The sequence below is a fragment of the Aspergillus ambiguus genome (genome assembly GCF_047715705.1).
Source record: "Aspergillus ambiguus strain CBS 117.58 unplaced genomic scaffold BDV59scaffold_3, whole genome shotgun sequence".
NCBI lineage: Eukaryota > Fungi > Ascomycota > Eurotiomycetes > Eurotiales > Aspergillaceae > Aspergillus > Aspergillus ambiguus.
Genome location: NW_027395516.1, coordinates 1,265,380 through 1,293,156, shown reverse-complemented (window position 1 = coordinate 1,293,156; position 27,777 = coordinate 1,265,380). Strand labels below are relative to the sequence as shown.

The 27,777-nt window shown below is 49.4% G+C and overlaps 14 protein-coding genes across 14 annotated transcripts; 8 read left to right on the top strand and 6 right to left on the bottom strand.

Annotated features, from left to right (window-relative positions):
* Positions 1 to 26: 26 nt before the first annotated feature.
* Positions 27 to 1,136, bottom strand: BDV59DRAFT_87989 (ubiquitin-like protein HUB1). The gene is made up of 4 exons (XM_073697264.1): positions 698 to 1,136; positions 599 to 645; positions 453 to 544; positions 27 to 383 (listed from the first exon to the last, which is right to left on the bottom strand). The coding sequence occupies exons 1-4, from the start codon at positions 1,092 to 1,094 to the stop codon at positions 362 to 364; spliced, it is 558 nt and encodes a 185-aa protein (XP_073552089.1). The 5' UTR covers positions 1,095 to 1,136; the 3' UTR covers positions 27 to 361.
* A 1,394-nt stretch (positions 1,137 to 2,530) lies between these two features.
* Positions 2,531 to 4,284, bottom strand: BDV59DRAFT_209569 (cytochrome P450; the record flags this gene model as incomplete). The annotated part of the gene is made up of 5 exons (XM_073695413.1): positions 4,060 to 4,284; positions 3,152 to 4,002; positions 2,982 to 3,092; positions 2,759 to 2,925; positions 2,531 to 2,705 (listed from the first exon to the last, which is right to left on the bottom strand). Exons 1-5 carry the CDS (start codon positions 4,259 to 4,261, stop codon positions 2,531 to 2,533), a joined length of 1,506 nt encoding a protein of 501 aa, XP_073552088.1. The 5' UTR covers positions 4,262 to 4,284.
* An 818-nt stretch (positions 4,285 to 5,102) lies between these two features.
* On the top strand, positions 5,103 to 6,068 carry BDV59DRAFT_170313 (MOSC domain-containing protein). The gene is made up of 2 exons (XM_073688394.1): positions 5,103 to 5,257; positions 5,319 to 6,068. The coding sequence occupies exons 1-2, from the start codon at positions 5,255 to 5,257 to the stop codon at positions 5,886 to 5,888; spliced, it is 573 nt and encodes a 190-aa protein (XP_073552087.1). The 5' UTR covers positions 5,103 to 5,254; the 3' UTR covers positions 5,889 to 6,068.
* Positions 6,069 to 6,485: 417 nt separating this feature from the next.
* Positions 6,486 to 9,104, top strand: BDV59DRAFT_209568 (beta-glucosidase H; the record flags this gene model as incomplete). The annotated part of the gene is made up of 3 exons (XM_073695412.1): positions 6,486 to 6,558; positions 6,618 to 8,628; positions 8,702 to 9,104. The coding sequence occupies 3 exons, from the start codon at positions 6,486 to 6,488 to the stop codon at positions 9,102 to 9,104; spliced, it is 2,487 nt and encodes an 828-aa protein (XP_073552086.1).
* A 97-nt stretch (positions 9,105 to 9,201) lies between these two features.
* On the top strand, positions 9,202 to 11,421 carry BDV59DRAFT_170312 (Zn(II)2Cys6 transcription factor). The gene is made up of 6 exons (XM_073688393.1): positions 9,202 to 9,488; positions 9,551 to 9,825; positions 9,888 to 10,281; positions 10,330 to 10,457; positions 10,504 to 10,546; positions 10,609 to 11,421. Exons 1-6 carry the CDS (start codon positions 9,313 to 9,315, stop codon positions 11,402 to 11,404), a joined length of 1,812 nt encoding a protein of 603 aa, XP_073552085.1. The 5' UTR covers positions 9,202 to 9,312; the 3' UTR covers positions 11,405 to 11,421.
* Positions 11,422 to 11,933: 512 nt separating this feature from the next.
* BDV59DRAFT_209566 (putative MFS sugar transporter) lies at positions 11,934 to 13,879 on the top strand (the record flags this gene model as incomplete). The annotated part of the gene is made up of 7 exons (XM_073695411.1): positions 11,934 to 12,143; positions 12,200 to 12,426; positions 12,476 to 12,737; positions 12,790 to 13,059; positions 13,111 to 13,418; positions 13,468 to 13,698; positions 13,752 to 13,879. Coding segments are annotated over 7 exons (1,633 nt in total), but the record flags the coding sequence as incomplete, so codon positions are not given.
* A 63-nt stretch (positions 13,880 to 13,942) lies between these two features.
* BDV59DRAFT_170309 (major facilitator superfamily domain-containing protein) lies at positions 13,943 to 16,679 on the bottom strand. Its single transcript, XM_073688392.1, has 6 exons — positions 15,910 to 16,679; positions 15,684 to 15,849; positions 15,527 to 15,622; positions 14,783 to 15,480; positions 14,397 to 14,726; positions 13,943 to 14,337 (listed from the first exon to the last, which is right to left on the bottom strand). Exons 1-6 carry the CDS (start codon positions 16,101 to 16,103, stop codon positions 14,019 to 14,021), a joined length of 1,803 nt encoding a protein of 600 aa, XP_073552083.1. The 5' UTR covers positions 16,104 to 16,679; the 3' UTR covers positions 13,943 to 14,018.
* Positions 16,680 to 16,705: 26 nt separating this feature from the next.
* On the top strand, positions 16,706 to 17,868 carry BDV59DRAFT_87927 (alpha/beta hydrolase). The gene is made up of 2 exons (XM_073697263.1): positions 16,706 to 17,017; positions 17,069 to 17,868. The coding sequence occupies exons 1-2, from the start codon at positions 16,860 to 16,862 to the stop codon at positions 17,811 to 17,813; spliced, it is 903 nt and encodes a 300-aa protein (XP_073552082.1). The 5' UTR covers positions 16,706 to 16,859; the 3' UTR covers positions 17,814 to 17,868.
* BDV59DRAFT_87901 (putative cell surface protein) lies at positions 17,794 to 18,683 on the bottom strand. The gene is made up of 2 exons (XM_073697262.1): positions 18,570 to 18,683; positions 17,794 to 18,514 (listed from the first exon to the last, which is right to left on the bottom strand). The coding sequence occupies exon 2, from the start codon at positions 18,505 to 18,507 to the stop codon at positions 17,923 to 17,925; it is 585 nt and encodes a 194-aa protein (XP_073552081.1). The 5' UTR covers positions 18,508 to 18,514; positions 18,570 to 18,683; the 3' UTR covers positions 17,794 to 17,922.
* A 561-nt stretch (positions 18,684 to 19,244) lies between these two features.
* Positions 19,245 to 20,115, top strand: BDV59DRAFT_87891 (PIG-H family GPI synthesis protein). The gene is made up of 3 exons (XM_073697261.1): positions 19,245 to 19,655; positions 19,725 to 19,927; positions 19,992 to 20,115. The coding sequence occupies exons 1-3, from the start codon at positions 19,322 to 19,324 to the stop codon at positions 20,067 to 20,069; spliced, it is 615 nt and encodes a 204-aa protein (XP_073552080.1). The 5' UTR covers positions 19,245 to 19,321; the 3' UTR covers positions 20,070 to 20,115.
* Positions 20,116 to 20,161: 46 nt separating this feature from the next.
* BDV59DRAFT_191024 (pseudouridine synthase DEG1) lies at positions 20,162 to 22,000 on the bottom strand (the record flags this gene model as incomplete). The annotated part of the gene is made up of 1 exon (XM_073691840.1): positions 20,162 to 22,000. One exon carries the CDS (start codon positions 21,998 to 22,000, stop codon positions 20,162 to 20,164), a length of 1,839 nt encoding a protein of 612 aa, XP_073552079.1.
* A 467-nt stretch (positions 22,001 to 22,467) lies between these two features.
* Positions 22,468 to 23,490, top strand: BDV59DRAFT_170300 (putative Rho-like small GTPase). The gene is made up of 4 exons (XM_073688391.1): positions 22,468 to 22,686; positions 22,794 to 23,034; positions 23,082 to 23,201; positions 23,271 to 23,490. The coding sequence occupies exons 1-4, from the start codon at positions 22,598 to 22,600 to the stop codon at positions 23,430 to 23,432; spliced, it is 612 nt and encodes a 203-aa protein (XP_073552078.1). The 5' UTR covers positions 22,468 to 22,597; the 3' UTR covers positions 23,433 to 23,490.
* A 9-nt stretch (positions 23,491 to 23,499) lies between these two features.
* On the bottom strand, positions 23,500 to 25,203 carry rps0 (40S ribosomal protein uS2). The gene is made up of 2 exons (XM_073688390.1): positions 24,920 to 25,203; positions 23,500 to 24,809 (listed from the first exon to the last, which is right to left on the bottom strand). Exons 1-2 carry the CDS (start codon positions 25,087 to 25,089, stop codon positions 24,077 to 24,079), a joined length of 903 nt encoding a protein of 300 aa, XP_073552077.1. The 5' UTR covers positions 25,090 to 25,203; the 3' UTR covers positions 23,500 to 24,076.
* Positions 25,204 to 25,386: 183 nt separating this feature from the next.
* BDV59DRAFT_170297 (mitochondrial 37S ribosomal protein uS15m) lies at positions 25,387 to 26,802 on the top strand. Its single transcript, XM_073688389.1, has 2 exons — positions 25,387 to 25,457; positions 25,530 to 26,802. Exons 1-2 carry the CDS (start codon positions 25,412 to 25,414, stop codon positions 26,393 to 26,395), a joined length of 912 nt encoding a protein of 303 aa, XP_073552076.1. The 5' UTR covers positions 25,387 to 25,411; the 3' UTR covers positions 26,396 to 26,802.
* Positions 26,803 to 27,777: the final 975 nt, after the last annotated feature.

Here is a 27,777-nt window from a genome sequence, read left to right as displayed (position 1 = left end):
CGAGAAATAAAAGAAAAAGAAAAGAAATCAACAAAAACAGCATGCAGCAAATGGTCAGCCAGACAGCGTTACGAAAGCGCTCCCTCGTCCCTGCTGCATTACAAGAGAGAAAAGAACGGTATCCATATGGTCTCCATTGGCCGGTAGGTACATGGAAACGGAAAACGGTCAGAAAGAAGTGAAAATGAAAAACTCCGTAAGATAGTAGTAGTCCCACGAAAGATTATGTCCTTTTGCTCCTGGTCCAGATCCCAAACTGTGGCTTTTCGCGCGGGAAAAAAGGATGAGAAACGCAGTTGAAAGAAAACCAACGAAGATAAGGTGGAGTCATGGTTTCATGGCATCTTCATATAGTACAGTCTCAGTCACCAGTTCCAACTTCCCTATAATGAATAGATTAGAATCGAACTCGAAAGATTGGGGAGCACCGAAGGGTCAGGAAGACTGCTCACAAATCAAGCTGAGCACCATGGGATATGGAATAGTCAGCCAATGTCAAGAAATCTTTGAACGGACGCTCGCCTTGGCGCTTCAGTAGAATCTCCTATATCTACCGGTTAGTAACGTATGAGACTTCCTGCTTTGAGTAGGGACTTGCATGGGTCTCGCGTCCAATCCTCGCCGCAACTTGCGCCTTAAACAACTCTGGAAGAGCAGTTAGTACCCGCGCCCATGGACACAGAAACGGATGACCAACTAATCGGATCGGATCCAAGACAAGGGATTGCAGCTTTGGTGCCCAGACGATCATTGACGTAGACCACCATCGTGGGTTCAGTGGCCTCTGCCACAGCCGCTTTCTTCTTCTTTTCCTTCTTCTCTTTCTTTCTCTCTCTCCGTTCCTCCTTATCGTCCCGTTCTGGACGACTCGGTTGGCGCTCATCATTCCTATCTCGTTCGTCGCGTCGATCGGATTCTCTTTCTCTTCGGGGGGAGCGCTCTCTATATCCTCGATTCAACCGGCGCTCATCTTCAGGTCGGTCGTTATCGTCGCGTCGTTTGTCTTTCCATCGAAAGCCACCGGACTTCTTCGGTCGATCTCTGTCGCGCTCAGATCTCCTACCCGGAGACCTACTCCGTGAACGTTCGTCCATCGTAGCTGTCGCTTGGTAAATGGGGAGTGAGCTGTCCGTAAGCTTCGGGGGGTTTGTACGCGATGGGGCCCGACGCACGTGATGCTGTATGGAGGCCCTGCGCATGAACTAGTCCAAAAACGGACTAGTGTTTATTTATACGAAAGAGGCAACAGTAGTATGGTCGAGGCCTCTTGGGGACTCATGTATCCTGTACTATACTCTTCTGCTATCTAAAATTGGACGGTAAGACGGATAGGGCAGCGAGGTGATAGAGAATTTATATCTTTTCCGTTTTGTCCTATCAGCATTGTTGACAGATTTTGCAACATGTACTTCAGTGCTCGTCGTGATAACATTAGGTTGGCGATTATTCCAACAGTACAGAACGCACCCTTGCCGAAATGCCGAGCACGTTGGACGATACTCGATGATACTCTATCTGTCCACGTCGCTGCTTGAGGGGACCACAGCAAGGATGATTCTCTACGGGTTCTCCAAACATGAGTCCACGAGATCACCAACAAGCTGCATATCGTTCTGGTTTCAGAGACGGGGATTTCCCAGACAGGTCAAAAAGGGGTCAGATGCAAGCCAGTATTTATCGTTAATATTACATGTATAATCCTGAAACATAGTCCTACATAAATTATTAAGCACATAATGCAATAGTATCCTCATCTCTACAGGACAATATGACCAAATCAATGTTGTAGGCTTTACGATCTAGTGGTTACTAGCAGAATCCAGCGGGAACCTTAGCAGGGAGCTCAGCAGGAGGCTCAGAATACGATTCAGACAGTGGTTGATTTTGTGCGCCGGCAGGTAGTTCTGTGGTCCCATCTCGTGGTTCACATAATTGGTCGTTGACTGTGTTGTTGACTTTTGGATGGAACACGTCCATGAACAATATCTCCACCAGCGGCTGTACTTCAGTTGATGGTGGGACTCTCAGCAATTCATTAGCGTTGACTTTGAAACCATATAGTTTCTCGTTGGTGCTTCTGCGCTCCAGCAACACACTCCCCTCCAAAGTGACCCCGCAAGAAGTCCCTTAGTTTTGCAGTATGTTAATTCGCAGCAGCACCCTTCGTGTTTGCTCCTCCAGCAACCTCCACACTTCTCCCGCCAAAACTTCTTGTTTGTGTCTCTCTTTCCCGATGTATATGATCCTATACCCCAGCTCACAGGCCCTGCGGGAGCAGATCTTCATCCTACTAGTCTTAGTGGGATCAAAGTTGGTCCTATTTAGGATGCTCGGAAAGCTTTTTCTAAAACTCCTTTTTCATGTACCCGTTCTTTCTCTTATTGGTCCTCTTTTGACTTTACTTTACTGCCCTTGGGTATACTTTTTGTTTTCCATTCTGATTTAAACCCGATAATTTGAATGGATCAAAAGACCTGAATATAATAGAATTACGGCCCAGATTTTATGGTATAATTGCGTTGAAACCTCGTTAATGATCGATGACATTCGTAACAGTTGCTCTAATACTGAAGTTTCCGTTGTCGGGGTAGGGTGTTCCAAAGTCGCGCACAAAGTCAATGTCCTCCTTTGAGGTCCGATAAAGTTCTAAATCAAATCGTCGTATTATCATTGCAGTCACCAGGAAGAGTTCTGCATAAGCCAAGCTATAGACAAGTACGTCAGTCATAAGTCCTGATACGGAGCGAGGTCATCTTACTTCATCCCTAAACATATCCGACTTCCTTTGGAGAAATTGACGAGGTAACGATCCAAGCGCTCCCCTTTCGCTGCGGCTCGCATCCATCTTTCAGGGTCAAAGGCATGAGGATCGGGGAAGATGTTTGGATCCATAAGAATAAAATAGTTGGTCTCGCTGACCAGTGTCTGCAGAGCCTTAGCTATATGTCTATAGGGCCGATGATAAGATATTCTCAACTTACTCCAGGGGGGATTACATAACCTTTATATACAAGTGCCTCTGCAGGCGCTATACGTGGTGATCGACTTGAGATCCCTGTCGACAAGCGTAAGAATTCGAGAATGACTCCTGACTGTGTATGGAATTAGCAGATGCACACAAGACAAATATGCCTAGTAAGTAATTACGTACTAGATACGGTAGTTGCTCAAGCTGGCTCCATGTTGGCTGACTATCCGGTGTAGGCATGACCTGTCGTAGCTCTTCTCGCAGTTTTCTTCTTACCGGCTCGTTGGTCAGTAGATGATAGAAGCCAAGGGATAGTGATCGAGCTGTTGTCTCTGTCCCTCCAATGACCAAGGAAAATCCCTCGTTCATTAGCCGATCCGGCGTTCTCATATGCCGGGGCATGGATGGACCAGCAAGTGTATCAATGATTGAGCTTTTGTCAGCCTTCGACCCACTGTCACGGAGAGCTGCTACGGCTCTTTTATGCAAATCGCGTTTCTGACTGGCCATTGCGAATGCAAAGGGATTCAGCCTTTCCAGTAACCATAAAGGCAGAGAATTTGTAATCATCTGGAGGACCGGGAAGAAAAACATCACATGCGCCATTCGAAAAAGACCACTTATCCCATCTCTAACGTGCTCATTGAAGTCATCAGCGTCAAGGTTGCCGCTATTAAATCCCCATGCATATCGATGAATGACATCGGACGCCAGCCCAGCAAATCCTGCATCGAGACTGACGACTTTGTGAGACTTGCATGCATCTTGGAGGTGTTGAGAAAGCTTGCCCAAACATTGATGAATTATATGCTCCATACGAGTGATGGACTGCTTGGAGAAGAATTTGTCTAGTGGCGCCCGGCGCTGACGATGAGTTTCGGGGGAAATACTGGCGAATGCGGATCCCTCGAGCCCAAACTGAGCGACCATTATGGGGTCCTTTTCACGTTTCCGAGTACTAGAGGCATATATCTCGTCGTAGTAGTCGGGGTCCTTGATGTGGATTTCTCGCGGGTTGATACGTATAATGGGTCCTATGTTGGACAACTCATTAGTAGGTTGGAACAGCTTCGCGGGTGAGATTGACGAACCGTATTTCTGGTGCAATTTTTCAACTTCCCATATAAACATGCCACGCTTGATCACATTATAATAAAACTCATAGCCGCTGGTAATTGCAGCCAATTTTGGACCGGGAAACTTGCTTAACGGATGAAAGTATAGTCGGTACAGACTTCGGAGGAATAACCAAATGGCAATGCAGCCTACTCCCCATTGCACGACGGTGGCCATGTTAAAGTACGAAGCAAAAGGTTATCCAACAGAGCAAACTATAACAAGAGGAGCCTAGAGAGTTGGCAACTTAAGCTTCATAAGGCCCGTTGCTTTCTACCATGTGATGGCTACACCCCTCTCCTTGGCACATGTGTATTAATTAAAAGTAGCCAATACACCTATGTAGATCTCGTATATCTCAGCTAGTATGCAGGCAAACTTTGGCGAGATAGAAGTCGGTATGAAAATATCGGCAGGAAAGGCCGAAGAAGCAGCGAATAGAAATGCGTATAAAATCTGCAGTGGCTGCGCTTCGGCACGAGACGCTTACAGTTTGTTAGCAATTTTTAAATCCTTAAATTACTCTGCAAGTCTCAAATGTGAATAATATTCAATGTTGATCAGTTTACCGTCCGAAATCAATCTAGAGTCATGGGCCCCGGGCCAAATGCTATCATGGTGCCCTATAGCCACTTTATTTCCTCCTTATAATTTTACGTTTATGTAGAACAAAGAATTTATATCATTCAAGAAGTGACAATGGTGTCTCCAGTGCCGAAATAATCCTGTGCTTAAAATGCAACTAATGTGTACAGCGCTTCTCTTCTGTCTACACTGCGGGCATAGCTGTAGTAGAACATCTCTCATGCGTGGCCATGTACGTGCGACAGTACTATTTGGTGTCTGCCTGGAACTAGGAGTACAGTGTGCACTGTGCTCTGGGCTTGTATCTGGGGAATTTTGGCATATTGGTAGCTCCGATGAGATAACACCACATGGTTGCTGATTACGTGAGGTGACTCATAAAGAGAACCTTATCCCGATAATTGGTGTGTCCATATTAAATTCCTAGGTGCTTAGCTAGTTTCGAATAAGTTGGGCAGAACAGCTGCAGCCCAATCGAGTCTAAGTCCCAAGTTCCCCATCACCGCCGCATGAATAAGCCCAGAGACAATCAAGATGTTTTTGAAAACGAGGATCAAAAGGTATCTTATCATCAATTGAGTATCAATGGTAAGCTATGAATCCCACTCTAATACATCCCAAATGAGAATCTGGATTCTTAGAGAATGAGTCCGCAAGCGTCGTCTCTGTTAGCGTCTCCCCGACACACTCCTTCTCCAAGAAGCCTGTTGCATCGATAAGGCTTATATCAGGGCTAGGAGTTGAGGGAGATTCCCACTTCGGACCAACTGTGCAGCACCGGTCCCGGCTACATATAAATCCTCCCCCGCCGAACCTACGTCAAGTTCACCTTATTCCCGCGGAATTGTTCAGCGAAATAGCGACAAATATCTCTTCTAGACTTCGACCAGGGGATTTGGGGGAAAATGTGACAACAAAGGACATCGACCTGAAAAGGTTGAGTCGCGGGACAAGGCTTCGGTTCACGTCAACCACATCCGGTGATGAGAGAACCGATGCGCCAACGGTGATCGTGACGGGGCTGCGAAACCCTTGCCCTCAGATTGACAAGTTCCAAGCAGGATTAAAAGAGAAAATGCTTGTCCGGGATGACAATCGGAAAATTGTAGGCCGACTGGCAGGGGTGATGGCAACAGTTGAAAATGGGGGAGTGATCAGACCTGGAATGAAGATTTCAGTTGAAGAGCCGGCTGTTAGCCTTCCTCTTGAGTGCGTCTAATATACTAATATATATATCACTCCATAAGTTTTCCACAGAATGAGTTGAAAGTTCTACGACATGCTTTGATCAATCTCGATTCTGACGTTTGTTGGAACGGGCCCCGCATCCTAAAAGGCCGTCACCTGCAGTGTAATGGCTCCAGGTCTAGGCTGAAGTGAAATTTACATGAAACAGGAGAGACAACAAGCACTTAATCCATCGAACTGGATACACATGACAAGTATCCCATGTGGGCGGTATACCGTAGAGGGTATCCCGTCAAGACGGGCACCCGCGTCAATAGGGCTGGATATCTCTGGGGTGCGGGGTCTCCCGCCAGCTCTCCACCAGACGGGGAGTCTCCGCCGTAACAGAGTTGCTATGTCTCTCGGCAGGTCGGGGGAATTGCCCCCAGGTGTTACGGACAAATTTCCTATGCTGCGTAGCTTTAAAGTCCAAATTGCGCGTAGAAATCCACACCTGTCTGAAAACCGCTCTCCCGTGCTTATATACGAATCCGTTGTTGCTTGTGCAGGTTCAGTCTTGTTTTAGGGAATAAAGGCATATATATATCGGACTTTTTTGTTTCTTGATTTACTGCAACTATCTGTCACTATGGCCGAGACATTTGATGTAGACTGTGTCCTAGCGAGCATTAGTGACCAGGACAAGATCGCTCTTTTATCCGGTACCGAAACTCGAAGAGAACCATCTGATTTTGCGGTATAGCCAGCTGATAAAATACAGGGATTGACTTCTGGCACACACATTCAATTCCCGAGTTCAATGTCCCTTCGATCCGAGCAACAGATGGTCCTAATGGCATCCGCGGAACAAAATTTTTTGCAGGAGTTCCCGCCGCATGCCTACCCTGCGGCACAGCTCTGGGTGCGACTTGGGACAAAGATCTTATATATCAAGCTGGGAAGCTACTAGGCGATGAATGCATTGCTAAAGGGGCGCATTGTTGGCTGGGTCCTACAATTAACATGCAGAGAGCCCCTCTCGGAGGCCGGGGGTTTGAATCATTTGCCGAAGACCCGCACCTCTCTGGAATTCTGGCAAAATCGATCATTCTGGGTTGTGAAAGCAAAGGGATCATTGCAACAGTCAAGCATTTTGTGGGGAATGACCAAGAACACGAGCGTCGTGCTGTTGACGTACTTGTCACCCAGCGAGCCCTGCGCGAGATTTACCTACGACCCTTCCAGATTGTGGCTAGGGATGCGAAGCCTGGTGCGCTTATGACTTCGTATAACAAGATTAATGGGAAGCATGTTGTTGAGGATCCTACGATGCTCAACCTGATCCGCGACGAGTGGAAATGGAATCCTCTGATCATGAGCGATTGGTATGGCACCTACACAACAATTGACTCCATGAATGCAGGCCTAGATTTGGAGATGCCAGGTGTCACCAGGTACAGGGGAAAGTACATTGAATCAGCTATGCAAGCTAGACTTATCAAGCAGTCCACTCTTGATGCACGAGCCAGAAAGGTGCTGGAGTTCGTTAAGCAAGCGAGCCAAGCCCACGTATCAGAAGTGGAACAAGGACGAGATTTCCCAGAGGATCGCGCGTTGAATCGCAAACTGTGCGCTAACAGCATAGTTCTCCTCAAGAACGAAGGTATCTTACCTCTTCCGAAAGATATCAAGAAGATTGCCCTCATTGGATCCCATATGAAGACTCCAGCTATATCCGGAGGTGGCAGTGCTTCACTTGAGCCTTACTACTCGGTCTCGCTATACGATGCCTGCTTGGAAGTACTTCCAAGAGCGGATGTACTCTATGAAGCGGGTGCGTACGCTCATAGGATGATGCCTGTGATTGACCGTCTGTTGAGCAATGCCGTCATTCATTTCTATAACGAGCCACTGGGAAAAGAGCGACATTTGCTTAGCACTGAGCCTGTCTCTACTACAGCCTTCCAATTCATGGACTACTATACACCGGGACTCAACCGAGGACTTTTTTGGGCCACGTTGATCGGTGATTTCACACCCGACGCTTCCGGGCTTTGGGATTTCGGCCTTAGTGTTTTTGGTACTGCAAATCTATACATTGACGACGTGCTGGTAATCGATAACACCACGAACCAAAAGCGGGGGACTGCGTTTTTTGGCAAAGGCACCATCGAGGAAGTCGGATCTAAGGAACTAGTTGCTGGAACTACATACAAAATCCGGATTGAGTTCGGGTCTGCAAACACCACTACGATGAAGACAGTGGGAATGGTAAACTTCGGAGGCGGAGCAGCGAATCTGGGTGCATGCTTGCGAATGGACCGGGACCAAATGATCGAGAATGCCGTAAAAGCTGCTACAGACGCAGATTATACCATTCTTTGCACTGGGCTGAACAGGGACTGGGAATCGGAAGGTTTTGATCGCACACATATGGACCTGCCACCAGGAGTTGACCGATTGATATCGAAGGTCCTAAAGGCGGCCGCGAATAAAACGGTTATTGTGAATCAATCTGGAACACCTGTTACTATGCCATGGGCAGACCAGGCCCGATGTATCGTTCAGGCATGGTACGGAGGGAACGAGACTGGTCATGGGATTGCCGATGTACTCTTCGGCAATCTCAACCCATGCGCAAAGCTACCTCTGTCATGGCCAACTGATGTGAAACACAATCCAGCATACTTGAACTACGCCAGCGTCGGTGGTCGGGTATTGTACGGAGAGGACATCTATGCAGGTTATCGATTCTACGAGAAGACAGGCCGAGAAGTGCTTTTTCCCTTTGGGTAAGTTGGACCATATTTGCCTGCCTCCACTAATCAATCGTCACGCGTACAATCTCATCTAACCATGTTATAGACATGGTCTGTCATATACGACGTTCAGAATCTCGCAGAGTGCTACTGTCACACCAAAAACCTTCAACATGGACAGTCCTTCAATCGCCACAGTACAAATTAAAAATACAGGAAAATTAGCTGGAGCCGAAGTCTTACAGCTGTACATATCTGCCCCAGAATCACCTACCCCGCGTGCAACCAAAGAGTTGCATGGATTCGAAAAAGTATTCCTGCAGGCGGGGGAGGAGAAATCAGTTAACATCCAATTAGACAGATACGCCACCAGTTTTTGGGATGAGATTGAAGACATGTGGAAGAGCGAGAAAGGAATGTATGAAGTGCTAATTGGAACATCCAGCCAGGAAGTGGTGGCCCGAGGCAAATTCCAAGTGGATCAGACCACGTATTGGCGGGGCCTCTAATTAATACAGCTTGGTTGGGTTCAATTTACCGGCTAAATTGAACATCTTGGCCCGATTGGAGGGATAATTCAGCCATGGTCTGCTCCAAGACGTCTGCCTCATCACCAATCACCGCATCTCTCCTCATGCACGACGAACGTTCTATCTTGGCCTTCTCAACGTTTCACTCTTGGACCTCCCATGTGCGACAGCTCTACGCCCTAGCAGAATGGATGCTTCCTCGACCGCTCTTTCTGCAAGGCCTCGCAAGCATACTCGGGTGCTCACAGCGTGCGATGCGTGTCGTCTTAGCAAGACTAGATGCGATTCTGCACGGCCGGTGTGTTCAAAATGTATCCAGCGGGGTGTAGCGTGCGAGTATCCGGAGACGGATGCGATATCAGTGTCGGTTTCCCATAGAATTTCTGTTAGTCGAGGCGTCTAATAACGACCAATTTCACCTAAAGTCTAGAGGCATGGGGCACAAGAATCCTAGACGCAGTAGAACGTCAAGAGCGGCTGCTTTCAGAGACTCTCTCCGTGGACCGGCAACCTCCACAGCAGGCGTCGCCATCACCAGTGGACGAAGTAGATCCCGAGTCAATATCGCGCAATGACGCCCTCAGAACACCAATTACCGGGTCAGACATGATCCTCAGTTGGCCTATCTTTCCAAGAGAGAAACCAGTCTCGACTTTCCCTATGACAGCATATGCGGAGAAGCCAGATAGATTCCAGGCAGGTAGGACATTGCAAACTCATTTCTTCTTTTCGCAGTGATCACAGAATGTCTCACAGTACCAGCTCTACCATTGCTAGACCCTCAGCGACTGCTTGAACTGCGAGAAATTTTCATGACCAAAATCTGGACCAAGAATCCAATTGTTGACCCTGACCAGCTTGACCTCTGTATTGCTCGAGTGCTAGAGAATGGCATCGATTGGTCAGCTTCCTCCTGCCTGGTGCTTCTCGTGTTTGCTCTCGCAGCGATTTGGGGAAACTATCCCGAAGATGAGACGCAGGAAGTCTCTTACAATGAACCACCACCATTCAGTCCTGCCGTTACGTACGTGACGATGGCGGTTCCGGAACACCGAATGAAGGAATCATTGACATTTCTCTCCATGGCACGTAAGCGAATATCAGCAGCTTATCTCGACGATACCTTGCTTGGGGTACAATGCCTTTGTCTATTTGGGTGAGCAGCTCCTCAGTCCAAAGAACGAGACTTCTAACAGCCGCCTAGTATTTGGTATCAGTATAATATCGAACCTATCCCTGGGTGGAAGATGTTCCGAACGGCTTCGATGTTGTGGCAAACTTATAACATGAAGCACCGCGAGGGAAAGACAACAAGAAATGCCCAAGAAGAAAGTTAGTGACTACGTCTATTCGGATCTCTTGCAACTAATAGTTTTAGGTCTGGAGCAACGGCTCTACTGGACATGTCTTAAATCCGAATGGTATCGTACATACTATCAATGAATATCAAATCCCGTCCTACTAGGCTAACAATACTTCCTAGTGAGGTCAGATATGAACTGACAGATCTTCCGGCTTGTGACCTCAGCCTTTCCGACTTCCCTTATTCTCTGCCAAGCTTTCCTATGAGACAGCCATATAACAACAGTCCTGGTGGTATAATCTACAATTCGTCGGCTACAGATCTCGAATCAATTTCTTCCTACTACTACTTGGCTGAGATCTCATTACGCAGGCTTCTCAACCGAGCTCGAAATGCCGTCCGCGTGCTCTCCCCGGATATCGATATGGAGAGGGTCAAGGTCCTTGTAGAGACACTAACCAACTTGGAAGGTCAGTTACAGCAGTGGGTAGATTGTCTTCCTCATACACTCCGTTTCAACATGCCTCTCGTGTCCGCTCCGCGGCAGAAAGAGAGCGAGCTCGAAAAGTTGGCTCGTGAGCGATACGTCGAAGTGCGGGAGCTCCTATGCCGGGCGTATCTGTACCTATGCATTCATACGTCTCTAAGCCAAGATCTTGCGGCGCCTTATGGGGTCAAGGCAAGTGAGGCGTTGCTTTTGGCGGTTTATCGGATCCAGACCGAGGTGCCGTTCTTCCGACATCCAGGATCATGGGGAGCTTGTCGAGTCCGTTTCAATCATGCTCTTTGCCTGATTGCTGGGTTCCGGGCAAAGATGAGGCAGCTACCTGGGTTCGAGTACGTGAACATTCCACAAGCATGGGCGGATTGTGTCCGAATCGTGATTGAACGGTTGAAGATCTGGGGGAAGGAGGGTGGTGGAATCAAAGAATTAAGCGTTCTGTTGGAATGGCTGATGCATGGGACTCCAGAGTAGAATAATAAAAAAAGGTGTATCAAGATATTGAGGGACAAAATGCATGAGACCTGCAACAAAATTTACGCTGATCCTTCACTTCTACACTAGTTACACGGCTTGGTTCGGTCTACGGGGAGTCTCCCCGAAGTCCCTACATTAGACTAACTACCGTTTAGGCTAAGATGCAGAGCAGGGGTCCCTGTGGGATTGGCTACTGGACAATCACAGAGCGTCATTGCTAGACTGTCATAAACTTGAGGCTAAAGCCCTGGCCTTCTCCCCGCCTTCAGCTTTCCCCGTGGGGTCATGAAGCCATGAGCCTATTAGCGGGGATTCTACCCGGCTCGCAAACCTTCAGGCCGTCTGGGCATTACCTCCAAGGTAAAACGGATCTTGGCCATTTGGGACTGGGCCGACTGACCTGCACCTTGTGCTTTGTTGAAGACAAAAGGGATGAAATGGAGGAGATATAAGTATGATTCGTTCCGTCTCGCCTTCAGGGTCCACGGATCAGCACTGCTGTAGCCATAAAAAATAACACTTTCAACATGGTTGTGGTGGGAAAGCGGCGCGAGGAGAATCTCTCCGAGCCTGTGTTGGCTAACTTGCTGGCCACTGATCGGACTCCGTGGTACAAGAAGCCTAACCTACGTCGGCTATATTTTGTTTTGTTTCCAGCTTGCATGGGTATTGAGATCACGTCTGGATTTGATTCCCAGATCATCAACACCGTTCAGATTGTGTATACGTGGAATAAGTGCACGTCTTTCTTCTGTCACGCTTCGTTCTTCCTGCATCCAGCTAACCTTGTAGCAATATAGATTTTGGAAACCCAACCGGAGAGATAGTTGATGGAAAAGCAGAGTATGCTATCGAAGCGAACCTTAAAGGTTTCCTTGGAGCTGCATACTCGCTTGGAGCTATTCTTTCGTTGCCGTTTGTCCCGTGGCTCAACCAGTTAGTTGGTCGGCGATGGACTATTATGTTCGGTTCAGGCGTGAGCTTGGTCGGTGCCCTTATACAGGGCTTTTCCAATGGAGGTAGGTTATTGCTTCCCCTCATAGGATCTCAATTACTAATTATGCGGAGTTGGCATGTACATTGTTGCGCGTATGCTTCTCGGTTTCGGGATTCCTTTCTGCATCGTCGCAGGCTCGTCTTTGCTAGGAGAGCTTGGATATCCAAAGGAAAGACCTATTCTTACCTCCCTTTTTAATTCTTCCTACTTCATTGGGCAGATTGTCGCTGCGGCAGTCGGCCTAGGGACAGTGACTATTCCATCCGACTGGGCCTGGCGAATCCCATCTCTGTTGCAGATTGCACCTGCCATGGTCCAAATAGTGACGGTGATGTAGGATGGTTTCTCTCTGTCTTCAAGGAGCCTACACTCACAGAAGCTATAGGTTTCTCCCCGAAAGTCCTAGGTATCTGATCAGTAAGGACCGTTATGACGACGCCTACGAGATCCTCACGAAGTACCACGCGGAAGGTGACCGAGAATCTGTTGTCGTTAAGGCTGAACTTGCTCAAATCGAGCGAACGATCAAGATCGAACTCGAAGAGTCCAAGCAGTCCTGGTGGGATATGTTCCGCACTGCTGGTATGCGTCGTCGACTGTTCATTTCGGCTTTTCTCGGGCTGTTTACGCAGTGGTCTGGCAATACTCTGATCTCGTACGTCCTAACACCCCGCATGTCCGATCAACTCTAATTGCTGCCAATAAGGTACTATCTGAGCGACCTCCTCAATATGGTGGGCATCACCAACGGCGTCGTCAAGTCTAAGATCAATATCGGCATCGCTTGTTGGGGTCTTGTCTGCGGCACCGCACTAGCCTTGACAGCTCCTCGTTTCAAGCGTCGACCGATGTATCTCACTTGCGCAAGCTGCCTGTTATGTATCTATATTGCGTGGACGATCTCCATGGAACGCTTTATGTCCACCGAAGCTCAAAGTGCTGCTATCTCGACTATCTTCTTCATTTTCGCCTATTCGCCCGCCTACAACTTGGGATACAACGCTCTTACCTACAGTACGTACCTATATCTTCTAGGCCACAAGTATATGCTGATGTCAAAAAGCCTACTTGGTCGAACTCTTTCCGTACACTGGCCGTTCGCGTGGTATCTCTTGGTTCCAGTTTTATGGCCGTGGGGCTGCCTTTTTCGCCACCTACGTGAATCCGGTCGGTCTTGACCGTATCGCCTGGAAATGGCTTCTGGTATACTGCTGCTGGCTATTATTTGAGCTAGTCTTTATTTTCTTCTTCTTCCCTGAGACCGCAGGTCGGACCCTGGAGGAGTTGTCGTTCTGTAAGTTGTTTGCCTTGCAATGCAAGAAAAACATGGAAGCTAATCCAAGGCAGTATTTGAGGACAAAACGAAAGCCAACGAAGTCGCAGCAGCTGTTCATGAGCAGATTGACGAGAATGGTGAGAAGAAGCAGGTTACTGCACATGTGGAGGTTCGGGAGACACACAGTGCAGCTTAGGAGGTATAGTGACGCAGCGCTATTTGTTAGGAGCATTCTTTAGTACGAGCTCATGAAATGGACTTTATGGAAATTTGCATTCGCTCTATATCTACACGCCTAATTGACCGTATAGTCGTCTGTTGCAATTCAAGCTTTCTTGCTACTTCGCTTCCAAACTCATTTTCTTCTCAGTCCCCTCAGTCGACTCGGCTAGATCGTGTCGCTCATCAAGCTTCACATTCTGCAAGAAGAACATGACCAAGAGCATTGGCGCAAGAGCAGCCAGCGCTGCAACAGCTAGAAGGCGTTGCGACTCACGGTAGCTACGATCAATGGCATCGCGGATGGGACTGCCCTGAGCATACTTCTGAGCCACAACAATAGACCCAAATATGGCTTTTGCTTTGTCCTTCGCTTCATCTGGTAGGTATTGCTGCAGCTTGCGCGGGAGAGTACTTCTCCAAATTGCCCCGGCCACACTGAGTTCCTGGTTAGTCCCATCGTAGAACCTACTGCCTTGAGAGAGGGAACGGCGTACCTAGTACCAATGGCACCACCAATACTCATTGATGCGAAGAACACCGCAGTGACAACGGAAACCTCTTGCTTAGAGACCACGGCCTGCACAGACACCTGTGATGCGGTTTGGTAGAAGCCACGGCCGATACCGATTAGCGATTTTGCGGTCACGAAAGCAGCCTCGTTGCCGGTATTTCCATCTCCCATATTGACAAGATAGAGCAGCACGCCCATACCGAGGACGCAGAGGGGCACACCAGTTAGAACCCAGACTTGAGATCTCTTCGTGTACTTCATGAAGAAAGCCACGAATATTCCAGCTACTTGGAATGCCACGCGCAGGGAATTACTAGGATTGGTTGCGTCAGTTTCGGGGACATTGGTGGTTTGAGGGGCTTTGCATACTCAACACGAGTGGCTTGTCCCGGGCCAAAATGTGCAGCAACCTGCAGATAACTAGGGAAGAAAATGGAAAATACGGAGTAGTGAAAGAAATCCAGAGCGCCTAGGATGCATGCCGCCGCCACGGTGCGGTTTTTGATCATGCGATATGGCACGAAAGGTTTCTTCGCGAACCACGCATCCCATATAAGGAAAGCAATAAGGAAAACTACACCTAGAACAAGCATGGCGATGAAGGCCCCCTTATGCCAGGCGCCACTATTATTTGACCCTGTCAAGGATAATGGGACCAGCAGCAGGGAGAGGCCTGCGATGAGAAGAATGCCTCCAGGAAGATCAAGCTCGAACCACAGGAGGTTGAAAACCCTCTTCCACCATGGTCCTGAGTTCTTGTGCTCTGTGGGTGTGCGCTGTGGAGTTCTCGATGCGAGTCGATGCTGGTATATCAGCATCGTTCCGATCAATGGCACTGAGCAGACCGGAAGAATAATAGCCCACATGCCCCATCCCCAGCGCCAGGTGGAATGGGTGAGAATACGCTCCGCCACGATTGTACCCAAGTACAGTGTCGGTATAGTCGTGATCGAGTCTGGGAGAGTGGACCAGATGCCTCGGTTGATCAGGCTGGTAACGTCGGCTACGAACACTTGCTGAGTGAGCGCGTAACCGGTCGATCCAACAGCTTCAAATATACCGGCAACCTGGAGCCATTAGCCGGGATTGAGCATCATCTAGAGAGATAGATACCATATATTGGGCAATGTTTTCACAGGCGGCGTAAATCACGTAACCCAGTGTTGAAGCCAAGATCGAGAGAATAAACATCTCCGCTCTCCCGAAGACCTAGAGTCGATCAGCACTGCGAACCGGGAATTCTTTATTTTTTTTTTTTCACAAGACATACATCACCAAGCTTAGCAATTATAGGATAGGCAGAGATCCGAGTAATATTCATAACGACTCGAGCAGCACTCATGGCTGAATGCTGCTTGAATGAGCTGGTGGTATATGCCGTATAGACCTGTGTAGAATAGTCCCCAAAATTGATGGCTAATGTGGCTAAGAAGAGACTAGGAAACAAGAATATGTCAATGAGGGCATCTAGAGATTATTTCCGTAACTGGACTTACCCTACAAAGGCAATAATCAAGCCTTGTTTGGTCCATCCTTTTCGCAGCATCTCAGCCCTTTTGACTCCATCCTGGAGGCTTTCGGCGTCATGCTCGCGATCCGCAGCAAGCACGTCAATCTGCTGAGAATGGATTTGTTCTTGCACTTTCTCTTGATTACTTTCCCGGATTGAATCCGGTGAAACAGAAGACATGCTGCCCGTCGCTTTATTATCTCCGAGTTCACAAAATTCAGCGGAAAAAAGAACGGACGGAGAGACCTCATGATATACCCACCAAATCCCGGCTGGTCACTAAAAAGGGAAAATAAAAAAAATAAGTGCATCGACTGATTGATAGCCGGGGGAAGCCCGAGAGCACATGGAACTAGACGGAGCTGACGCGAAAGCAACCAAGGCTCGAGCGGAATGCCCCGTTTGACACTTAGTGTTATGGCCAATAACTCAATCTTATCAATCATGCATCAGTCCACCTCGTATTGCCTAAGACTAGGAGATCCTGGCGTGGAAAGACCGCATCCACTGGTAGCCTGTCTCGGAAAAGCGTAACACCTCTTTAGCGAGGTTTCTCCGGTACTTTCTGATCCACGAAATCTGGATCGGTTGAAACCATCAGATAATGATAATGCTCGCCGAGACGTGCTTAGCGCCGCCAAGACCGTCCGCACAGAGCGTGGCGCTGTCGGAGATGAGTCTGGCTGGAGGGAACATGCAGAGTGGGGTTGTCGTTGGAAACTTCCGGATGACCGCAGTAGTTGAAAGGATCGGAGAGCCACCTTAAGAGCTCATGATTCAGTCTTGCTGTTGTTAATAGACACACTCAAGATCGAGAGGCATACTAAGCTCACCCGAAGCGATTCCGCCGCAGCCCTAGTCTCCTTTCCGACTACTGATGAACCAGGGAGAGTCCCATCCGTTCATCCTTGGCTATTTATCGTGGGTAAATCAGGCATGCGTGACGAGTGGACCCGGACGCAGTCAACGAACTGCTCTATCCCCAATATTGCCTCCTATGAGGTTTCGAACAAGAAGGACCATACCTATCTGGTTCAGATATCTTGGCCGTTAGGCTGGGATTCGGAAAAAATATCCACATTAGCTAATATCCTGTAACTTCCGCCTTGGTCTTTTCACTGCATCATGCTGAACTAAAGCCCTAGGTACCTGGTTGACGGTAATGCCGTGTTCCTCTCTGCCACAGACATCGTCCGCCGCCGTCAAGCGCGCAATCTTCCGGAACCAGGTACTATAGTAGTCGGAATTGGCTATCCACTCCGAGACTTCGTCTTCAGTCCCCGCCGGGCTTTCGATTTGACACCTCCCAGTGATCATTACACTCCTCCTGCCGGTCCCGATGGCCAACCTAGGCCCCAACCACATGGGGGCGCAGATCAGCTCATAGATCTTATAACAGAAGTTATCAGGCCTCTGTTGCACTCTGTTGTATTTCCTAACGTGCGGGTCTCTCGGACAGCGTTATTCGGTCACTCATACGGTGGCCTGTTTGTCCTCCACACTCTCTTCACCCAACCCGCCTTGTTCGATACGTACCTCGCGGCTAGCCCCTCCATTTGGTGGAACGACCGGTTTATTCTTTCTGAAGAGGAAGAATTCTATCAGAAGCCGAGTACGTCTCATAACCTCGCTCTTTGGCTTTCGTACGGATCTCTAGAGCAGTTCCCTGTGCGCCAACGCGACGAGACACCAGAGCAATTTGAGCAGCGCAAACGGGGCGCCGCATTACGCCGCATGGCATATAATTGCTGCGAGGTGTATACTAGACTTGCTGAGAGTAGTCGACTGTGTAGCGTCGAGAAAAGGGCGTATGCGGACGAAGATCATGGAAGTGTGATAGCAGCAGCCTTGAGTGGAGGGATCTCTTACTTCCTAAACTTGGAGAATTGATTTTAGTCAACCCCATATGCCATGTTTAACCATTATATCTCAGTAGTTCTGAAACATGGAATGAATACATTGGATGGCTCATTTATCCAAGTCAACTTCAAACCCCGTCCTAAAGGACCAAAACAGCCAGAGCCATCGCAACAATCAAGCCACCGCAGGTGTTATACACAATAGAACTCGCCGCATTACCGGTCTGAGAAGATGAGGCAGCTGTGCCTGTCACAGAAGCAGAACTCGTAGAAGAATTATTCGCCGCGGTTGTCTTAAGCGTCGAAGGGCCAGTAGAAACAGCAGTGCCGGCGGCCGGCTTAGTGGTAATCTTCATGGCCGCCTGAGATTCGGACGACTCCGCGGTCTTCGTAGATAATGAGTGTTTATCCTTCGTGATAGATGCCGTTTCCGCCACGGTTTTCGCGGTCGCGGTAGCACCTGGCCCATATCCTGGAAGATAACTGGGCTCGTAGGTAGCGGTGCCAGTGTACAGGGGACAGGCAGGGTTGTCAGTTTTCGGGGGTGCTCGACCACCACCGCAGTCTGGAAAATCACAGATTTCTCCAGTATCCGGGACATACCAGATCATGCTGGCTTCGTTCCACTGGTTGACGGTTTCGGACTTGGTGCAGCCCTCGAGATCGGTTCGAGCGTGGACGGCCGATGCCAGGATTCCGTAGAGAGCGAGGGTGGAAAGCTTCATACTGAAGCTATAACCAGGTCAGTACGCATGAAACCCGACATTAAGAGGGTTTAGTTACTTACAGAGAGACTATTAACGAATGACAAGAGAAGTGCCTAAGTACTACGTAGGTAGAGATAGAAAAATCTGAACGAGCGAGGACAAAGAGTAGTATGTAGCTGATATCGGGGGCCCATCGCCGTTTTATAACGAGTCAACAGGAGGATCTATGTCTCACTAGTATTAGCTTTGGCTACTATCGAAAATTGGGTTTGATTTTGATCTAGACCACGACAAGATCTAGACTTTGAAGATAGAATCGCATGTCTACATCTGCGACGGCCGGGAAAATCACATCATGCACACCTAAATCCATAACAAAACCAAACAAATTTTGAACAATGATCGCTATGCGACCAACTATCTGGAGGAGTGATGTTTTTCAGGGTCCGGTGGATCTTTTGAGTGGTTCAGGTGAGATTCGGTGCTATTCATAGCCAATGTGGAAATGAGCATAGTGCGCCACTTGCTCGAAGCGAGGTGAGGCTCCAAGGGGCTGGAGCAGTCTTCTGAGAATTGAGAATCGTGAAAAATCTTGGCAGATGCTCCGTCGAGGGTAGAAACGTAACTATTCCCTTTCTTCGATTGAGGTGAACAAGTTATGCACACTGTATGTGTATGTATATTATGTAATCAATGCTGGGTATGCGACGGATCACCAAGTCCGTAGGGGAATCGGAATCTCTCCATCTACCTCAGTCGCGCCCACGATTAATACTGTTACGATCCCCTCCATGAAGCCATTGACACGCCGGGTATCGTAGAAACCAATCCAATGCCGGGCCGCCTCATCTCACGCCGTCCATCCCCCACGACTGTGTCGTTTACCGTTTCCAATGCCTCCAGGCACAGCAGCACTCCGGCCAAGATCCTATTCTACTTCCAAATCCTCCTGCGCGCAATAGTCTTCGCACTCGTGATATTTGTCAACTTCGCAGAACTTCGTCATTCCTTTTTCAATCAAGATGGCTTGTTCGTCCGTTGGCCTGCTGTGTGGGCAAGCCCTGCAGGAGCGTACGCCTGTCGCATCGCGGATACGTACACCACGTGGGCTATTGCGCTGGTCAGTACAATAGTGGTCTATGGTGTCTTCAGGAAAGGATACACAGGTTCGTTTAAGCTTCGATTTTCTGTCGCACTAAATAGTCGAATTCTTTCTCACTGTCCGGTTTCTATAGAAGAATCGCTGCTTGTTATCCGCGGACTCGGCATTCAGACCTCTACCTCCTCGGCCACCTACCTCTCCAAAGCCTCGACGCGATTTATTCCCACCACACAAATACAGGACATTGTGATACATGAGGCATTCAAAGGATTTGAGGTTCGATTCTATCTAGCTGTCATCGTGGAAGGCGAGGGTGAAGTCGTCGTCGTTTTCCCTGTGAGTACAGCCCAACCATCCTATTATAACGCGCAATGCTCATGTCTAAACTACATTGGAACAGAAACTTCTACCTGGTCGGGCTATTCTGGAGGAAGTGTGGAGAGGCTCACGACACTGTCTTTATGACTCCAAATCGTGAGTCCTGTGCTAAAAGATTTGATCTACCTGAATGGGGTTTCTTCACGACCATCTATTGAGTGAGTATATACAATCCTATTTCGTTCCACCTATTCATGTCTCCATGCTATTCTCCGCATTGGCGGTTTTTCGTTGTTTCGCAGCGAGCCATCTGGCATTCTGCACCTCCACCGGATCCATCTTTCTCTTTTCCATGATGGGAATGTATGGACCTCCGGTCCGGGCTTCATTTGCACCGTAGAAGACCTTTTGTCCCCTGGTTTTTATATCAGAGGCCGCAAATTCGCTCTTTCCAATGTTTTGATCCCCTTGGCTAATCGCCAAGTCCAGCAGTGAACCCGCGAGGATCTCGTCTATCTTGCGTTGCCTCCAGACGGACCAAAGATTATCAACCACGCCTCCAAGCCCGAACTTGCCACTGCCTTTGCCAAGCTGGGTCTTCGTCTGTCTGGGATCGCCGGCGTAGATCCATTCCAAAGCATCCTCACGGCTCCCGCTTTCCTCGTTGGGGAATATACAGTCCCAGAGAACAAGCGGAGCATCAGAAGCCATTTCATATCCTGGCTTGCGTGGGTTCTTCGATACGTTCAACAACTCAGACACAATGGAGGGTGACTCGAGGCCTTGTCCGACCAAGAAGAGCACACTGACCATGTGTCGAACCTGGTGCCATAGAAACGCAGAGCCCTGCAGAGAGAATACATAAACCTGGGATGCAGCAGGCACAGTGGCCGCTGAAGAATCAGAACTCTGTTCTGCAGAAGCATCTTCCAAAGCCTTGAACCCTGGCTGAACCACATAGCCCAACGGGGTAGATCTAGGATCAACCAGCTCAATGTCCGAGTGATAGATAATTCTCTCGAAATTTTCGATCTGCTTGCTGGTGTCCAATTTGCAGAAGTTCCGGAAGTCGTGCCTCCCCACGAACATTCGCGCCGCTTCGCGCATCGCGTCAATATCTAGCCAGCCCTCCCTATACTTAGGGACGGTACCGGACTTGTCGTTCGCGCGTGGCGCAAAACCACCAGGGCCAGGTGTGGGAGAGAAAGCAGGCTGCGTGAAGAAATATTTGTATTGACGTTCGCGGCACGAGAAGCGAGCGTCGAACCCCTCCGGTGGATGCGGACACCATGCGAGAACCCGGATATCCTCTGGGAGGACTCTATTCAGCAAGTTTATGTAGGGTAGTTCATCTGCAATATCATCCCAACCGCCGTCGGCTGGTTTGTCCGCCGAAGCATTCTCATCTCCATCCTGCATATGCGTATCCGGACTGGAATCCGTAGGAGCAACCTTCTTGTTCTTCGGCCGTGCGCTCCGCACCCGTATACCGACGACCTGTCCGAATGCACTCACACCCCGGTCAGTCCGACCGGCTTTTGAGTAATCACAGCCCTCCCAGTTGATCGAGTATGGCTTCAGCACTCTAGGCTCCTGGAACTCGCGCAAATCGTCGGCCGTCGCGCCCGTTGGAAAGATCAGGCGAGTTTTCCGAAGGGCCTTCCACAGCTCCTCCTCGATAGTCGGCAGCGGCGTGACATTCCCATTCGCATGCTCGAGCCCATTGTAGCGCTGGCCCAGATAGGCAAACTTCAGCGCGATGAACCGGGTATGGTACTTGGAAGGATCCATTTCCCGGGCCGTCTTGGGGGGTTTGTTCGGCGCGCGAGTATGCGTAATGTCATCCACATCAACAGTTTTCTGTCTCTTATGCGGTACTGCGCGTGACGGGCTCGTCGCTGTCTCTGCCGTAGTTGAGTCTGGCGCAGTGACGTGCGACGCCGGCTCGTTCGCAGGTATAGAGGCGTATTCGGAGGTGCGCGAATGCAGCTGGCGCTCGAGCTCGGTGATCCGAGCAATCAGGCTCGACGGGCTCCATGTCGAATAATCAGGCTGGCCCGTAGGCACTGGCGTTGCGTCCGGGCCGGACATGATTTTCGGCGTCGCTGGATCAAGGTGGGCAAGTTGCGAACGAGAGATATGGACGGACCGTCTGAAAAAGAGATTCTCAGAGCTGCGACTCAAAGGTGAACAGAGTCTATGACTGTATCTCCACATCCCCCTGTCCTGGAGACGGTGGATAAGTTGATTGTCTGTCCTTCAAGGAAGAAAAGTTGGCCGCCGCTGGGAAAAATTGGAGATGATTTTCATTGGTCTCCCCGCGTAATGCTGGTGTATCGTATCGTTTCCGATTCGCGATATCGCCTGGTAGGATGATCTATGGTAGGTATTAGGGGCTATTTATTGGTAATTTTTGCTTATTGGAACTTTATATTGAATGTGTAGAGCACTTTTTAGGAGATATTTGCTGTGAGGGGAGATTCTATGCATTGTTTCTATTCAAGATTTCCATGACATTTGCTTTTTATATATCAAACCTCAATCTTCGCCTCCTCTAACCCGTCAGTGCGGTTCTACTTTCGGTCTGCGACACCCTGAGCTTATTTTTTATTTCTCTGTGCGATCCAAGTAGTCTGCGCATTCCGAGCCACTTGACTATTATATACCAACAGAAAACGCAAAGCCGTGATGGCACACGTGGCCAACCCTCCAGAAGAGACTACAGTCACAGTCCTCTTACTAGGTGACGCAGGCTGTGGAAAGACGACATTCCTATCGTAAGTAGCCGAGTCGTATATAATATGATTATTCACGTTGCAGTTGTGTGCAAGCTGTTTGGACAACCATATATACATTCTTCGAGATGACACTGACATCTTCCTAGATGCCTCAAAAAGGGCCGTCACATCCGCACACAGCCCACAGAGAGCTCGAATGCTAGCATTGAGCTCCTACGTGACACTGACCAACCATTCCTCTATGATATCCATTTTTCAAAGAAGTCATTCACGCTTGAAATATACGACACTGCTTGTCCGAACCAACACTGGTCCACGCTCCAGCCAGACGTTGTGCTTCTGGCCTTCGACATCTCAAGTAGAGATTCGCTGGCGGGGTTGAAAGGCGTGAGTGCCCCAATACACATCACAGGACTGCATGGTGACTGTTACAGTGGCGAAATGATACGATCCGATTCTTCCAGCATGGCGACGGAGAGCGGATCCCTGTCATGATGGTGGGATTAAAACGGGACCTTCGGGTAGAAGGTGAGGGTATAATCTACCCACAAGAAGTATGTAGTTACCCCTGACAGCTGGACGAGATGCTCTAAACCCGGACAAGGGCTGACCATCTTGATTAGGCGTATCGCGTCGCGCAGGAGTTGCGCTGTGATCGCTACGCGGAATGTTCGGCCGTTACGGGTGAGCTGTTATCGGAGACGTTCGAGGATCTCGCAAGGCTTGCTGGTATGACCACTACTGAAACTGGGGCTCAGACGAAGGGCGGATGTGTTGTTATGTGATTACTGTATGATACCCTATTTGGTGCCTACGTAGGTTATTCAAATTGAGCCTGTCGACGCTCGATCTGCTACTTGAAACTGCTCCGACTACGCCTGATACATATGGGACATGCACATGGTAGCTAGCATCACTTTTCATTTACGACTCTAAACATACAGGGAGAAACCAAGGCAACGGTTAAGTCCACCTTGTGAAATTGACAGCACAGGGCTTTCCCCCAGAAGCTCACCGAGATAGAAGAACAACTGGATATCTTTCCCTCGTAAGTGCCAGGTCAATTTTTGACAATGCAATTCCTCCCCGATGCGCCACGTAAGAAACGGATTGAAAGGAAACAGGAGACTGCGCTGTAGCATACCAAAGAAAAGGGCGGAAGAAAAAAGGATTTGAAGTGTAGGGTTCCCGTTTGCTCGTTTTTTCTTCGTTCTCTTTTTGAATAGTTTTTTTTTGTGGAAAACAGACTAGGATAGACATGTCAGGGGGGTTTAACTCGATCTTTTCTGCAAAAGATGCTCTCGGACATCACGTCGTCAGTCCGTAAGGTTCATTTAGATGTCAGTCCTCCCCGAGCGCCATTCTTGCGAAAAAAGGTGCATGTTCCCGATCAACGGCTGTCCTCGTCGCTCCCCTTTTCAGTGGTAATTTACCACTTGGCACCCTCGGCGCCCTGGGCCTCAGCAGCCCAGCTCTCGCCAGCGGGAGCAGCAGAGCTGGCGGCCCAGTCACCGCCGTCAGCCTCCCAGCTGGTAGCACCAGCAGCGCTAGCAGCAGCGAAAGCAGTGCCAGGAACACCGGCACCAGGGGCCTGGGTCTCCCAGTTCTCACCAGCGAAGCCGGACTCGATGGCACCGGCACCGATCTCCTCAGCGCCGGGGACCTTGGCCTCCTCGACGACCTCCTTGTTCTCCTCGGCCTCAGGGTCACGGTAGAAGTAAAGGTCAACCACGACGTCCCACTCGGCCTCACGGGAAGCGAGGGTACCACGGAGGCGGAGGACCTCACGGGCAAGGAGCCACCAGACCAGACCGATGGAGTGACGACCCTTGTTGTTGGTGGGGATGGCGACATCAACGAAGTCGGTGGGGGAGTCAGTGTCGCACAGAGCGATGACGGGGATGTTGACGTAGCTGGCCTCCTTGATGGCCTGGGCATCGGTGCGGGGGTCGGTCACGACGATGAGACGGGGCTCCTTGAAAGAGCGGGTGATGTAGTTGGTGAAGTTACCGGGAGTGAAACGGCCGGCAATGGCGGTGGCACCGGTGTGGGAGGCGAACTTCAGGACAGCGCGCTGACCGTAGGGACGAGCGGAGATGACACAGATGTCGGCGGGGTTGTCAATGGCAGCGATAATACGAGCGGCCAGGAGGATCTTCTCCCTATATCGATAATTCGTGTCAGAATTGCCGCCCAGATCGCAAAATAGCTGTACAAACGAATGCGGGCACGACCGCGCTTCCGGGTACGACGCAATCAAAAGAGAACGTACCAGGTCTTGCCGATGTTGATGACATTGATGCCGTCGGGACGGGTCTTCCAGAGGTAAGGCTCCATGTGCACCTGGAGGTTCTTGGAACCCAGGTGGCACTGAGCAGCCAGGAGCATCTCAATGTCCTGGGGGGTGGGGTTGAAGATGGGGGGAAGCTGAGAGGGGGCCATGGTGGGCGATTGATATGGGTGAGTAAAAAGAATTGAAGATATCAATCGACTGGCGCTTGTCGCGGGAGGTGGTGAGGTCGAGGATACAGACTGGACTTGACGGGGAGGTTGAAGCCGTCGCGGTGATATTTTCGCTTGCCGTGTGTGAACGTTAGGGCTAGGGTTGGCCTTCCGCCTCCGACACCGCCGGATTGTTCCGGGTTTAACCACGTGATATTAACCGTCCCGATCAGGACTAGCGCGTCTGGCGTTGAGATTTCGGAGATGCTTCAAAGTTGCTGTCGCTGTTCCACCCATTGGACCTCCCCAGACTTCCAACACCATGACCCCCCGGCTGCTGCTGCGGCCTTCCTTGAAGGCCTTTACTGGTATGTAGCTATGCTCTTAACTTTCGTCCAGTCAACATCGAGCGTCTTTGTACTCACTGCTGTAAACGCCAGGCTCTTCCTTTATCCAAAGCCCCCTCGCCGCTCTCTGCTTGAACCCCTCCAAAACCACGATTCGTGCCGGCTCTGCTGAAGCGCGCGAGCGACGCAGACATGATCCCTTCCTTACGGCGCAGTCTCGTCAGCGCAAGGCCGCCAACCTGTCCCGCCAACAAGCCCTCGCCGAAGAACGGGAAGGCTCCCTGGGTGACCCTGTGGAGAGCGCTCCGACGCCTTTCATTCAAGAGCTCAAAGCCCCTCAGCCGGGACCCCAAGTCGCGAATACCGACGCGAAATTCAACTATTCCGTCACTCCCGACGGACTGAAGGCGGCGCTGGAGTACTCCAAAAACTTGACATCACCGTTGGAAAACCCCGATCGAGACACTGCCGACCCTCAGCTGGAGAAGGAGGCGGCCGAGAGGCATCTGCAGGAGCATCGAAATGCGCAAGATGCTATCAACAGGATTGTGAACATCAACAATGGGAACACACAAGACCAGATGCGCCTTCGCATCCAGCAATGTATCGAGAAATTCGGGCGACACAACACCGATAGACACCTCTCGCCGAAGCCTACTGCGGTGTCACACCAGTCTGCAACCGTGCATGCTGAGAAGACACCTCGTGTGGGAGCGGATACTGGCTCTCCGGAAGTCCAGGTTGCTATTCTGACCGCTAAGATCCTCAACCTCTCGAGACACCTACAGACCACCAATAAGGATAAGCATAACAAGCGCAACTTGAGGCTTCTGGTCCACAAGCGACAGAAGCTGCTTCGGTACCTGCGGAAGAAGGAAAGGGGAGGGCCCAGATGGCAGTACCTGGTTGAGACGCTGGGATTGTCAGATGCCGCATGGAAGGGCGAGATTAGCATGTAATAGATTGCTTGGGATTGTCATCTTTTCGTTTCTGGCTGTCTGATGGATTGACCATTTCATTTTCCACGGAACATTTGGCGTGTAAAGCGAGGACCATTGAATTCGCACTTGTACATTATTTTGTTCGAAGAGCTTGTTGTTCTGCTTCCTGACTTCAGCACTATCTGCGGCCACTCGCTTTAAGTCTGCAATCATGAAGTAGGGATGTTTAACAAGAACCGTACTTTCGTTGTCCATCTTCCAAAAATCTCGATATTGGGTGAAACGGCCCTACTATCGCGTCGCGGAGTTCGTTCTCACGGGATGGGATAGCACACCATACGTCCTGCATGACGTCTGGGAAATTCCCTAAGCTCCAACTTCTTTGGCCCAATCGACGATCCGTCTGTTCGCGAATTGCCGAAGTGCAAAGATACTGAAGTTGTCTACATCTACATACTCTTTTTAAAGATGTTTGCGGGGGATCTGGTGCAATTCCGAATTCACAGGCAGATCTGCTTGACCGTAGTCTTGGTGATAACAGAAAGATCAAAGGCGAGCTATTTTGTCGACATCATCGTATGGTAGATTGATTATTGACATCCCCTTCCTCATGTGATCTGTTAAAAAAGCGACACCTACTTGAAGAAAGGCATCCGATAGGTAACACTCACTTGGAATCCATTTTTTGGCAGAATCAAGCAGATAATGGCGCAGTGGCCTTTGAAATCATGTCCTTGGCAGGATATTATTGTATCGGCATATTTTTCCCATCAAGAAAATTCTTCAACGAAGGTTCAATCCATCCCACGTCTAATGTAATTTTATTCTGATTGATAGAAAGGCACAGTCCATGGGAGCTTGGATCTAGCACTTAGAGAGGAGAATTTAGATTGCTTATCATAACTAGCCGATTTATAAGTATCTTAGATGCCTGAAGGAAGTCGATGAAATACCTAGTTGTCAGGTCAACTTATTGGTGTTTTATCATGCATGGTACAGGAACATGGGCTTGTTTATCGGATTTGAATGGCTACCTTCAGTCTTCACAGCTTTTGGACGAATGTACTATCTCTTGATTAGCATATAGATGATACTATAGGAGCTATTTCTGGTGTTCTACTAACCGGTATAATGTATACTTTGGTTTAATTCTACTCCTCTATCTGAATTTTACTATGATGTGATTCCATAAGAAAGCTCTCGGCCCACAAGGTGAAAATTTCAAGGAATGTATCGAATTTCCTGATTCGAAACAGCTGCATGCAGTGGAGAAAAGATTGTCCTACTAAACACTGGAAACCAATAAATTCGAGTCGAGCGAGCCTGCAGAACGTGGTAAGGGACCCAGCCTGAGCCGGCATGTGATTGTCTGTGTGGCTGTATAACTTTCGAAGTATTGC

What these genes read in the sequence shown, in the direction of transcription:
- BDV59DRAFT_87989 (XM_073697264.1), bottom strand. Translation starts at nt 1,094, where the DNA reads ATGGACGAACGTTCACGGAGTAGGTCTCCGGGTAGGAGATCTGAGCGC. An exon ending in TCTTGGATCCGATCCGATTA is followed by an intron (nt 646 to 697) that starts GTTGGTCATCCG and finishes CTGCTCTTCCAG; the next exon opens with AGTTGTTTAAGGCGCAAGTT. An exon ending in CATGGTGCTCAGCTTGATTT is followed by an intron (nt 384 to 452) that starts GTGAGCAGTCTT and finishes TATTCATTATAG; the next exon opens with GGAAGTTGGAACTGGTGACT.
- BDV59DRAFT_170312 (XM_073688393.1), top strand. Translation starts at nt 9,313, where the DNA reads ATGGATGCTTCCTCGACCGCTCTTTCTGCAAGGCCTCGCAAGCATACT. An exon ending in GCCAGATAGATTCCAGGCAG is followed by an intron (nt 9,826 to 9,887) that starts GTAGGACATTGC and finishes TCACAGTACCAG; the next exon opens with CTCTACCATTGCTAGACCCT. An exon ending in ACATGTCTTAAATCCGAATG is followed by an intron (nt 10,547 to 10,608) that starts GTATCGTACATA and finishes AATACTTCCTAG; the next exon opens with TGAGGTCAGATATGAACTGA.
- BDV59DRAFT_170309 (XM_073688392.1), bottom strand. Translation starts at nt 16,103, where the DNA reads ATGTCTTCTGTTTCACCGGATTCAATCCGGGAAAGTAATCAAGAGAAA. An exon ending in AAAACATTGCCCAATATATG is followed by an intron (nt 15,481 to 15,526) that starts GTATCTATCTCT and finishes TAATGGCTCCAG; the next exon opens with GTTGCCGGTATATTTGAAGC. An exon ending in GGTGGTGCCATTGGTACTAG is followed by an intron (nt 14,338 to 14,396) that starts GTACGCCGTTCC and finishes CCAGGAACTCAG; the next exon opens with TGTGGCCGGGGCAATTTGGA.
- BDV59DRAFT_87927 (XM_073697263.1), top strand. Translation starts at nt 16,860, where the DNA reads ATGCGTGACGAGTGGACCCGGACGCAGTCAACGAACTGCTCTATCCCC. An exon ending in TCCACATTAGCTAATATCCT is followed by an intron (nt 17,018 to 17,068) that starts GTAACTTCCGCC and finishes CTAAAGCCCTAG; the next exon opens with GTACCTGGTTGACGGTAATG.
- BDV59DRAFT_87901 (XM_073697262.1), bottom strand. Translation starts at nt 18,507, where the DNA reads ATGAAGCTTTCCACCCTCGCTCTCTACGGAATCCTGGCATCGGCCGTC.
- BDV59DRAFT_87891 (XM_073697261.1), top strand. Translation starts at nt 19,322, where the DNA reads ATGCCGGGCCGCCTCATCTCACGCCGTCCATCCCCCACGACTGTGTCG. An exon ending in CTTCAGGAAAGGATACACAG is followed by an intron (nt 19,656 to 19,724) that starts GTTCGTTTAAGC and finishes CGGTTTCTATAG; the next exon opens with AAGAATCGCTGCTTGTTATC. An exon ending in AAGTCGTCGTCGTTTTCCCT is followed by an intron (nt 19,928 to 19,991) that starts GTGAGTACAGCC and finishes ACATTGGAACAG; the next exon opens with AAACTTCTACCTGGTCGGGC.
- BDV59DRAFT_170300 (XM_073688391.1), top strand. Translation starts at nt 22,598, where the DNA reads ATGGCACACGTGGCCAACCCTCCAGAAGAGACTACAGTCACAGTCCTC. An exon ending in GGAAAGACGACATTCCTATC is followed by an intron (nt 22,687 to 22,793) that starts GTAAGTAGCCGA and finishes ACATCTTCCTAG; the next exon opens with ATGCCTCAAAAAGGGCCGTC. An exon ending in CGCTGGCGGGGTTGAAAGGC is followed by an intron (nt 23,035 to 23,081) that starts GTGAGTGCCCCA and finishes TGACTGTTACAG; the next exon opens with TGGCGAAATGATACGATCCG.
- rps0 (XM_073688390.1), bottom strand. Translation starts at nt 25,089, where the DNA reads ATGGCCCCCTCTCAGCTTCCCCCCATCTTCAACCCCACCCCCCAGGAC. An exon ending in ATCAACATCGGCAAGACCTG is followed by an intron (nt 24,810 to 24,919) that starts GTACGTTCTCTT and finishes TTATCGATATAG; the next exon opens with GGAGAAGATCCTCCTGGCCG.
- BDV59DRAFT_170297 (XM_073688389.1), top strand. Translation starts at nt 25,412, where the DNA reads ATGACCCCCCGGCTGCTGCTGCGGCCTTCCTTGAAGGCCTTTACTG. An exon ending in TTCCTTGAAGGCCTTTACTG is followed by an intron (nt 25,458 to 25,529) that starts GTATGTAGCTAT and finishes TGTAAACGCCAG; the next exon opens with GCTCTTCCTTTATCCAAAGC.